At 44.3% G+C, this 10,642-nt stretch overlaps 3 protein-coding genes across 15 annotated transcripts in view; 2 read left to right on the top strand and 1 right to left on the bottom strand.

The window, feature by feature from the left end:
- wdr97 (WD repeat domain 97) overlaps positions 1–644 on the top strand; it is a 13,223-nt gene extending 12,579 nt beyond the window's left edge. For all 3 annotated transcript variants that reach the window (XM_083543094.1, XM_083543093.1, XM_083543092.1), the window contains 2 exons: positions 218–279; positions 389–644. In XM_083543094.1, the coding sequence (XP_083399220.1) occupies positions 218–279; positions 389–570 (244 nt within the window). In that variant the 3' untranslated portion in view covers positions 571–644. The remainder of the gene's footprint in view (positions 1–217; positions 280–388) is intronic.
- Positions 645–1,033: 389 nt separating this feature from the next.
- Positions 1,034–5,135, bottom strand: LOC310727036 (leucine-rich repeat-containing protein 14). Of its 11 annotated transcripts, none has more exons than XR_014533917.1 (6): positions 5,058–5,135; positions 4,925–5,002; positions 4,110–4,389; positions 3,242–4,024; positions 1,396–3,071; positions 1,034–1,335 (listed from the first exon to the last, which is right to left on the bottom strand). XR_014533917.1 is itself a non-coding variant. In XM_083543098.1 (5 exons), the coding sequence occupies exons 2-5, from the start codon at positions 4,753–4,755 to the stop codon at positions 2,492–2,494; spliced, it is 1,662 nt and encodes a 553-aa protein (XP_083399224.1). In that variant the 5' UTR covers positions 4,756–5,002; positions 5,058–5,129; the 3' UTR covers positions 1,034–2,491. The 11 variants fall into 11 exon arrangements, 5 of the variants coding, with proteins under 5 accessions (XP_083399224.1, XP_083399226.1, XP_083399223.1 ...); XR_014533918.1 differs by having other exon boundaries at positions 4,737–5,002; positions 5,058–5,129; XR_014533919.1 differs by having other exon boundaries at positions 4,796–5,002; positions 5,058–5,129.
- Positions 5,136–5,514: 379 nt separating this feature from the next.
- On the top strand, positions 5,515–10,491 carry LOC310725748 (uncharacterized protein). Its single transcript, XM_083540777.1, has 2 exons — positions 5,515–5,674; positions 7,617–10,491. The coding sequence occupies exon 2, from the start codon at positions 7,628–7,630 to the stop codon at positions 10,373–10,375; it is 2,748 nt and encodes a 915-aa protein (XP_083396903.1). The 5' UTR covers positions 5,515–5,674; positions 7,617–7,627; the 3' UTR covers positions 10,376–10,491.
- Positions 10,492–10,642: the final 151 nt, after the last annotated feature.

The following is a 10,642-nucleotide window of genomic DNA, read 5'->3' as shown; positions in this document are numbered from 1 at the left end:
TGTGGATGAGCAACTTTTTGGGAAAATGAAAATGTTTTTAGATGTAGACTTGTAGCCTCTCGCACATTTGACCCTGGCTTGAGTGTCCCCCCGACACGTGCAAAACTCCCAGCACTCATACAGATTTGACCTCCGACTCCTTCCTTAAAGCCGACTCCCGGATGCTATATTAGGATGGGTTTAGTTTACAACCTGCAATAACATCCTGTTGTTCTAGGTGGAAGGCTGTCCATCGCCTGGGCGAGACCAACAGCATGACGCGTGTACGGGAACTTCGAGGTGAGCTTACGACGTGATAATTAACTTTGTTGATGTAACAGTGACTCCGGCTTCATCACCACACTGTTACACGCAAACCTTAATCACATGACTCTGCTTTTTTTTTCAGGACCGTGCTTCCCTCCGCTGACGTCCAGGTCGCTTCTAGTTCCTGGTTTTACTCGGCTGCTGTCTCTGCCGTTACCTCGAGTCACCGGGTCTTCGTTCCCTTTCGCTCTGGAGGTTCAGTGTCTCAAGCAGGCACCTCGGCAGCGCTACTTCCTGCTAGAGCGATCCTACGTCCAGACTTAAAAATTTTGCTCTTCTGTAGGCTTAGAAATATGAATGAAAAGATGGCAAGCATTCGACTACATCTAATAGAAGAATATAGTGTATGTGTGTGTGGACAAATTCTTTTGTAGAAACCCAAGTATAAGACTGGCTTATTGAACATCCCATTTTACATTTAGTCCCTTTTTGATGTTATAATTAACCTCCAGTCTACTGGGAAGATGTTCCACCAGATTTTGTTGTCCTCAATCAGCCACAAGGATGTTAATAAAATCAGGTACTAATGTAGGTGAGGTGAGGAGGCCTATGGTGCAGTCAGCATTTACATTCATCCCAATAGATGTGCTATAAGTTTGGAGCTCTAAAGCAGGAGATCTTCCACTCCAACCCATGGAAAGCAGATCTTCATGGAGCTGGCTTGAACAGGAGCATAGTCAAGCAACAGGTTTTTGTCCACATAGAAAGAGACACCAAGATTCTGACGTTTTGTTGCTGTAAGAAACGCTTTGGTTTGTTTTTATTGAAAAGCAGAAATACAGAATAAAAGTATGTTGCATCACAATACAGGATGGAAAAATGTGATTCAATGCTACATGACATGATTGTACAAATGCAGATGATAAATTCTTTTGCACATTTAAACAACCATGAGCTGGTCTGATTTAGCTGAAAGGATTATATTTATTGCAGAGACACATAGGTACTCATCCATCCATCCATATGCTAGGTTCATCGCTTATTATTAATCCTCCAGATGCTGGAATCATACCAGAAATGTAAAAAATACTTACCTTTTTTTACATTTACATCCAATTATTCACTAACATAAATGCCCAGAGGTCATACTTCCTTCACCAAGACTGATACATAGTAGCCACATTTCTACACTGAGACACCCAGAGACCACACCCCCTTCACTGGCACTGACATACAAAGAGGCCATGCCCCTTTACTGAAACCCCATTGGACATGACTGCACCAAGACTGGCACACAAAGAGGCCACACCACCTTCACTTATTCACCCAGAAGGCACACCTCCTTAACTAAGACACCTTCTACTTGAAAACACCCAAAAGCCACACCCTCTGTATTGAAACACCCAGAAGGCACACCTCCTTAACTAAGACTGAAACACCCAGAGGCCACACCTTCTTTACTGAGACACCTAGAGGAAACATCTCATTTACTGTGACACCAAGAGGCCACACCACCTTCAATAAGACTGAGACACCCAGAGGTTACACCTCATTGACAGACACCAAAAGGCAATGCATTCTTCAGGAAGACACCCAGAGGCCACTCCCACTTCACTGAGATTGACACAGAGGCCATGCCTCCTTCACTAAAACAGACACATACAGAAATATGCTGAAGGAAAGATTAAAAAAGAAATGTATAGGATTCATTTTAGCGCCATCATGACCCCAGCAACTTCCGCTGGTTGACACATGAAGGTCTGATAAACAGCACCTTTGCCCCTGATGTGCATGTTCTGCTCAGTTTTACAAATTTATCAAGGCAGTGGTTGCCAGAGGGAGAAGATCCTTAGCTGTCTAACATACTTAACTCATATCAACATGGCCACCAGAGACTGAACCTGGTGTGTTGGAGCAGGAAAACTTTCCAACCATCCAATACTTTTGGGAGTCGATGCGATAAAGGAATCATTTATCAATGATATGCAGTCAAATGTAGGCATGTTTATTGCTATCAATCAGCAATGGAGATATGAGGCTAATATATTAGCTTAAAGCTACCAATTTAGCATTCCATGAGACTTTGACATGGTATTTAAAAGTGAACAAAAAATACATAACAATTAAGGCTGGAATCATTGTGCTAAACTGGTAGCTATAAGCTTCCATTACTTGTTAGCTATATTAGCCTCCTTAAGTAAAGTTTTCAATGCCATTTTTCAAGGAGAACTATCCCTGTAACCCATTAATCATCCATCTCTAGGTCAGTGCTATATTTCAAAAGGTTGGAGGTCAGTAAAAGGTCCTGCGTACGCCCTTTGGCCCTCAAAACCTCGTCCAACTGTGCCACAGTGAGCTCTTTGGCCCCTGAGTCCTCGATCAGAGGCCAGTCAAGGAGCTGTGCACTTGAAGGCATGGAGGGCAGACCAGGCTCGTACTCCTCCAGTGGGTTCGGGTAGAGGAGGAGCTTCAGGGAGTGGATTCCTGCCGCAGCCCACGCTAACCCCACTAACGCCGCTCTGGAGAGCGGATTCAGAGCCAAGCGAAGGCTACGGAGAGCATTGCACTGCCCCAAGGAGGGCAGCAGCACCCTCAGGGAGCCATCCGAGAGTCCGCAGCCGCAGAGAGAGAGGCGTGTCAGAGAGAGTTCAGCCTGGCCGAGAAGGTGACGCAGGGAGTGCAGAGACGACTCGTCCAGTCTGTTCTCACTCAAGTCCAGCTCGGCGAGGGAGGATGCGTGAGGGCTGCGTGAGAGGTATGCCATGTCACTGGAGGTCAGGCTAAGGTACGGCAGCTCCAGCGCCTCCAGCGGTTTAGATAGAGAACTGCAAAGTGCAGAAAGAGTAAAATAAATGTATAAAAAACTTATACCCTTAAGAAAGCTGAAAGGGACTGATGTATCACACAGATCATTTGAAAAATAATTTGAAACAGAAATGGGTCTAGGCACCGAATTTGTACCCTTTGGAGGCACACCATATCCAATAAACCGTACCTGAGCAGCAGGCGGAGGTGCCCCGGCAGACGCAGAGCAGTCAGACTGAGCCTGCGTAGACTCTTCAAGTCTCCAAGCCCTTGAGACAGGTCCTGCAGCGCCTCCTGTTGGCCGGGCCGAGCGCGCAGCATGTCCAGGTTGCAGTAATGCAGTCGGAGCGAGCAGAGTTGAGGAAATGGTGCTAACTGGGGTAACAGCAATGCTAACCCTGACACCCCCAGGCTGGAGTAGCGCACATCCAGGCCGAGGAGCTCCTCCTGGGGTATCAGGTGCAGCAGGGAGACAATCAAGTATGCAGGCAGCTCCTCCACACGCAGGAAGCGGCAGTGAAGGCGCAGAGGTCCGGAGAGGCACATGGCCCTACGGACTCGCTCCCAAGAACGGGCGTTCACAAAAAGATCGGCCCTGACGTTCACTAGAACATCTCTGCTGCAAACCTGCTCCGGCTCAGCTTCAGTTCTCCTCTGCAGCTCCATCTTCCTTCTCACACCCTTTGTGCTGTCCTGTTCACATGCTGCATTTTCCGAACAATCCATCTTCTCTACCTCTTCCTTCTTCAGGCCGGCTCGGTCTCGTTTCACCGCACCATCCCGCTCGGTCCCCGTCGCCCTTTTTTTCTTGTCTTGCTTGTCTCGTCTGCACCCTCTGATGGCGGCGGTGATGTTTCTGGCTTGCAGCAGCATAGAGCACAGAGCCACAGTGAGGGACCATCCGCCCATCGAGTCCTCCAAGCGGCCGTCCTCGCACTGCAGCCCGCACATGTCCAGGACCTGCAGACAACACCTGAGCAGAGACCCAGGATCTTAATATATGTATGGACAAATAAATTTTTTATTGTTTCATCTTTTTTTTCTGATGGTTTCTGTACCTCTTATCCGTCAGTCCCCTCACCACAGCGAGCAGCAGCGCCGACACACACAGGCGGTTGGGTGGCTCATGGTTACTCGATCTCTGCCGCCCGATGCTGAGGGTTCGCTCAGGCCAGCGCTGCACCAGCTCTCCGATGGCCAGCGGGCGACAGTGTGCGAATGCGGCATCCAGCAGGGGCCTGTACAGCTCGCACGGGATGGAGCTCAAACACGGCGCCAATAAGCAGTGATCACTGACCACCTCCCGCGCACTCAGGGACAACAATGACCGCACCATTGCTACACAACAGGATGACGAGTGTTATGATGATTTGCTGGGATGAGAAATTGTTTTTAGATATGACAATAGTAACTACAGCAGAGAGTAGGGGGGTAGCTCTAGCCCTTACGGGGGGGGGGGGAGGGAGGGTTCAGGGGCCTTGCTTAAGGGCGCAACAGTTGCATTTAGGCAGTGCTGGGGTTTGAACCAACAACCTTCTGATCAGTAACCAGACCAGAAAATAGGAAAAATAGGAATATTTTATTTTCTATCACCTTATCTTTAAAACGATTCCTACACACTGACAATTGTTTTTAAATATAATATAAATCACAACGATATGGATGAATCAAAGATGAGTAGTTACATGGTTTATAATGTTGCATTGTTTATCTGATCAAACAAAGAAAGCAGAAGATCTCAGACCTGGTGGATGTTGAGACCTGGAGCTCCTCTTAGTGAATAAATGATTTATGAATAACTGTGAACATGATGTTTAGCTCCATAAAACCTGGAGGGGGGAACTGTAGAGGCTAAAAAAAAGACCCGAATCACCTCAAACTTTAGGTTTCCTCATCATACGAGTGAAATCCAAACATTACGGGGTGAATGTTGCGCAAACGCAACAACAATCTTACCGAAAGACCGCGATCTGTTCATTCAGACCGGTTTTTTATTCCGTATTTACTCTCCCATATCCCACATTCCTGTAAGAAACAAAAACACCGGCGCACCGCAATGACGCCATCAACGAGCGCCTGGATTTATGTCCCGCCTCCTGCGCTGCGATTGGTCGGCGCTACAGACAGAAAAGCCCGGTGATTGGATGCTCGTAGTAGCGTTGTAGTAGACGTAATAATAAAAAAATAAAATAAAATAAAATAAAATAAAATAAAATAAAATAAAATATTTATTAGAATAAACATGAAAAATTTATATTTTCATTATTGTCTGTTGTACAGACAATGTTTAGTTTGATCTCTAACTTAATGATAATTAGATCAATAATAATATTATTAAACAATATTCTATAATAATAAGTTTTATTTAGGATAAATTAAAAAAATACACGCACATGTAGAAAAAATAAAGTAAAAAAACAAACAAAAAAAAAAGACGCAGTGTTCACTGTCATTATGAAACTGAAAGATCTCAGAGTAGGAGGTCTAATGAGCAACAAAACCAGGCTGAAGTAAAAACTTTTACCAAGTTAACAACTCAACACAATCTGTAGAGTTTTCTGTCTGATTTATTTGAGAGTTGGTCGGTTTGGGAAGTTTTACTGCAGTTAGTGAAAGTTTGAAGGTAAGTTTTTTGGCAATCCTGAGCACAAGGTAGTTTTATACACATAATATATACTTATATATTTGTTTTCAAATATTTACATGCTTTTAGTTGAGTATTATTACTAACTAAACTACTGTAATAATCCAGAATAACTGTTGTGGAAATGTTTCGATATTTGTGTTCATAACAACAACAACAACAACAACAACAACAACCCATACTCAAACAGGAACAGGAATAGAATCACTTCCAGTAAAACTGCTGGACTGTTATTTTTAACCTAAAGCCAGCTTGTTGAATGTATTAGAGGTGCTGTTATGTGTTTCAGGCATATGGGCCTGTAAATCTACACCGACATGGCATTTGCCAGATGCCCTTATCCAGAGTTCCTTGTTGAGGGTGAAGGACACAGCAGTGGCAGCTTTGCGGTGCTGAGATTTGATCCATTGCTCTGATAAATAAGCTCCAATGCCTTAACCACCAAGCTACCACCTCCCACCATGCACATGGGGCAACCAGGAGGGGTTAGGCGATAGGGGGAGACGGAGACCACACCGTACCGCACACGGACACTTTATACCACACCATACCGCACACGCACCCTTTATACCACACCATACCGCACACGGACACTTTATACCGCACCATACCGCACACGGCCACTTTTTGCCACACCATACCGCACACGCACCCTTTATACCACACCAAACCGCACACGGACACTTTATACCACACCATACCGCACACGGACACTTTACACCACACCATACCGCACACGCACCCTTTATACCACACCATACCGCACACGGACACTTTATACCACACCATACCGCACACGGACACTTTATACCACACCATACCGCACACGCACCCTTTATACCACACCATACCGCACACGCACCCTTTATACCACACCAAACCGCACACGGACACTTTATACCGCACCGTACCGCACACGGACACTTTATACCACACCATACCGCACACGCACCCTTTATACCACACCATACCGCACACGGACACTTTATGCCGCACCATACCGCACACGCACCCTTTATACCACACCATACCGCACACGCACCCTTTATACCACACCAAACCGCACACGGACACTTTATACCACACCATACCGCACACGCACCCTTTGTACCACACCATACCGCACACTGACACTTTATGCCGCACCATACCGCACACGACCACTTTATACCACACCGCACTGCACACGCACCCTTTATACCACACCAAACCGCACACAGACACTTTGTACCACACCATACCGCACACGGACACTTTATACCACACCATACCGCACACGGACACTTTATGGACAATCACATAAACAACCTTAAATTGTTTACTGTTTTACTGTTTACTGCCATACGCATATTTTGTATATAGTGGAATTTCACTGCATGTCGTACCCTGTATGTATGTGTATGTGACAAATAAAATTAGATTTGATTTGATTTGAGGAAAAGGATGCGTTCCCCTTTTGAGTCTAGTTCTTCTCAAAGTTTCTTCATCATACAATCAGAGGGAGTTTTTCTTTGCCCATCAGGAATAAATACACATACATTTAACTATAAGTGAATTTCGTTCTATAATTCTTTAAAGTCGCTAGAGACAATGTCAATTGTAAAAAGAACTAGAGAATTGGAATTGAATTCAATCGAATGTTCTATACCAGGGTCATCAAACCTTCTTGTCCTGAGGGCCACATATCGCTCTACCTTGTTCAAAACAATAGCTCCACCTAGTGTTGAAACTCAGAAGTACAAATACATTTAAGTCAATAGACCATTATATTTTTAGACTTTGATACAGGCCAATTAAAAATGAATGGTGGGACATAGTTTGGACACCCCTGTTCTACACAGTGATGGACTATAAAGCTATAACATTTATTAACATTTGTAAAGCAAAACTATTTTAATTGTGACCTCTTTTTTTCATTTAGCTCCAAGTGTAATGACCAATCATCATGATGGAAATGAAGCAAAAGTCAATTCAAGATGGTCACTTGTCCTCATTGGAGAAGAGTGGACCGGAAAGAGCTGGGCCGGAAACAACATTTTGGGTCGAAATGCATTTAAAGTTAAGAGCGATACAGAGCATGTGATGCAGGACTTTAGGGTCATTGATGGTAGATATGTGACAGTGGTAGACACTCCTGGATGGGATTCGAAATGTATCCCGGACGCACCTTTACAAATACTGAAAAAAGCTTACAGCTCTGCACTATGTAAAGAGTTCCACATCCTGCTCCTGATAATCCCCATTTGCCTCAACCAAGAGTGGAACGAGAAATTTGCGCAAAGAATGTTGGACGTGATCGGGTATTTTAACAATGATATGCGGAACCACACTATGCTTCTATTTACCCGATCGTCCCATCTGCAGTCCACAGGATTGGAGGGATACCTGGAAGGCAGCGGGAAGCCCATCCAGAGCTTGGTGAAACAATTTGAGCACAGGTACCATGTGCTTAACGATTCCACAAAGAATAATCACAGGAAATTCAGGGAGTTGATGAAAAAGATTGAGCAGATAGTGCAAGAAAACAGAGGTCAAACATTGCAGTTGGTTATAAGGAAGCAGGAAGTGGGTGCAATGAGACAGCATGAGGTGGATACATTGATTAACAGCCAATTGATGCAAGAATGCTCCGAAATGGAAGGCAGCAGCAGTGTAGGAGACTACACATTTAAATCTTTAAGACCAACAGAGAAATACGACCCACCGAGACCTTTTAAACAAAGTGATGTGCTAGAGGAAACAGGGATGGATCGAATTCCTGGTGAAAAAGAAAAAAACAAGGAACATTTAGAGAAATCAGCATTGCAAATGAATCCTGAAGGAGAAGCAGAGGGAAATGAAGAAGTGCTACGACAACAATGTCAGGAAGGTGATGATGATGATGATGAGCTCCCTCAACATGTTCATAAAGGTGAGCTAAAAGAAGAAGAAGAGCTTCAACAACAGTGTCAGAAAGGTAAAGATGATGAGTTCCCCCAACACATTCAAACAGGCGGAGAAGCAGATGAAGAAAAGATACCCCAGCAATGTCTAAAAGGTGATGATGACAAGCTACCCCAACAGATCATTGGCACTACCGAAAGGGAACCCCATCAGAGCCAATTGGGAAAAAAGAACAAGATAACCCAACATGGCTGTAATCCGGGTGGTAAAAATACACCCCAACAACGAAAAAGGGCTAATGCTGACCATACACTGCAAAACGAGAAACAAGACACACCCAAACAATGTAAGAGACATAAAGATGGCAAGATATCCAAACATGTCTTCAAGGATGTGAAAGGGAAACCCCAAGACATCAAAAGGCGCTTTAAAACAAAGAAACACCGGTATATATTTCTGGGATGTCGCAAAATAACAGAAAAGGTAATGATGGCGAGTTACCCCAATGCAGCAGACTGGAGGTTGATAAAGAGATACAACAATGCAACAGTCTTAGGGATGATAAAAAGGTACCCCTCTATAATATGCTGGAGGATAATAAAAAGATACCCCAAAGCTACATGCTGCCAGATGGTAAAAATATACCGTTCTGCAACATTCTGGGGGACAAGAAAGCAGTACCCCAATATAGCATGCTGGGGGATGATAAAAAAGATACACCAATGTGGCAGTCTTAAAGGTGATCAACAGATACCCCAATGTAACAAGTACAAGTGCGAAGAAAACAGGCCCCAATATACAAGGAGCAGGGATGGGGAAGAGGTTCCCCAATGTATCAGGGGCAAGGATAATGAAGGGATTCCCCAGTATAAGAGGGACAAGAATAATGAAGAGATACCCGAGAATAACAGTGTAGGGCATGATAAAGAGATACCTTCATCATCCCTAAACAGGTTTAGGCATGATGACATGCCCAAGTATAACAGACTGGGGCATGGTAAAGAGAAACCCCAATGTAACAAGTACCAGCATAAAGAAAAAATACCCCAATGCACAAGAAGTGGGGATGGGAAAAAGGTTTTCCAATGTAACAGGGACAAGTATAATAAAGAGATACTCAAATGTACCAGGGGCAAGAATAATGAAGAGATACCTCAAACTAAGAAGTACAAGGATAATGAAGAGATACCACAAAATACCTGGCCTGGGAATGAAAAAGATATACCTCAAATGACCAGGGACAAGGGTAATAATGGTGTACCTCAGTGCAACATGGACAAGGACAATGAAGATTACAGACAAGATAACAGCCTGGGGGATGATAAAGTAAAACCCCAATGTACCAGGTGCAGAGATGATGAAGAGATACCCACCCACAACAGGAGAACAGATCATAAAGAGGAACATCAGGACAAAAGAAAGTGGGATAATGCAGACAAACAACAAAAGAGGAAGATTGCCCAGGATCATGAGAAGATTCTCAGACACAAGAAACATGACCAAGATGATGAAATCCCACAACCTAGCAAGAAGCTGGAAGGAAAAAAGATACCAAAGGAGTACAGGAAGACAGACGATGAGATACCACAATATAGCAGGAAGGGGAATGAGAAAGAGACACCCCAACTCACCAGTGTGGGGGATTATAAAGAGATCATTGAGGCACCTGACTATCCAGAGGAAGGAGGTCAATTTGGCGATTCTAATAACGAAACACACTACAAAAGACCAGACGGCATAAAAACTGCAGGCAAGTTTTTTTTTTTTTTAGTTCAAGTTCAACACAAAAAAGCATAATATATGAAGCTCAGTTCAGACGCCGGGTGAAGACGTACCTCTTGCTGAAACACTAGCAAGAGGTATGTCAAAACCTTTTGTGTAATTTTTGTGTACACTCTCTATCATCTTAATTGCTGATCAGATCGAACCTTTACATTATTAGCATTTGGTAGATGCCCTTACAATCATCTCCTTCATACAACTGAGCAGCTACAGGGTTAGGGCCCTTGCTCAGGGGCCCAGGAGTGACAGCTTGGTCATGTCATAACATGGACACTTGCCCAG

Source organism: Silurus aristotelis (assembly GCF_946808225.1).
Source record: "Silurus aristotelis genome assembly, chromosome: 5".
Classification (NCBI taxonomy): Eukaryota; Metazoa; Chordata; class Actinopteri; order Siluriformes; family Siluridae; genus Silurus; species Silurus aristotelis.
The sequence above is the reverse complement of the archived record's forward strand: the minus strand, read 5'-3'. Positions and strand labels throughout refer to the sequence as shown.

Excerpts from the sequence above, each read along its gene's own strand:
- LOC310727036 (XM_083543096.1), bottom strand. The coding sequence starts at position 5,029 with ATGAACAGATCGCGGTCTTTCG. Across the intron at positions 4,025-4,109 it reads AGGGGACTGACGGATAAGAG|GTGTTGTCTGCAGGTCCTGG; the intron begins GTACAGAAACCA and ends GTCTCTGCTCAG. Across the intron at positions 3,072-3,241 it reads CACCTCCGCCTGCTGCTCAG|TTCTCTATCTAAACCGCTGG; the intron begins GTACGGTTTATT and ends TGCACTTTGCAG.
- LOC310725748 (XM_083540777.1), top strand. The coding sequence starts at position 7,628 with ATGACCAATCATCATGATGGAAATGAAGCAAAAGTCAATTCAAGATGG.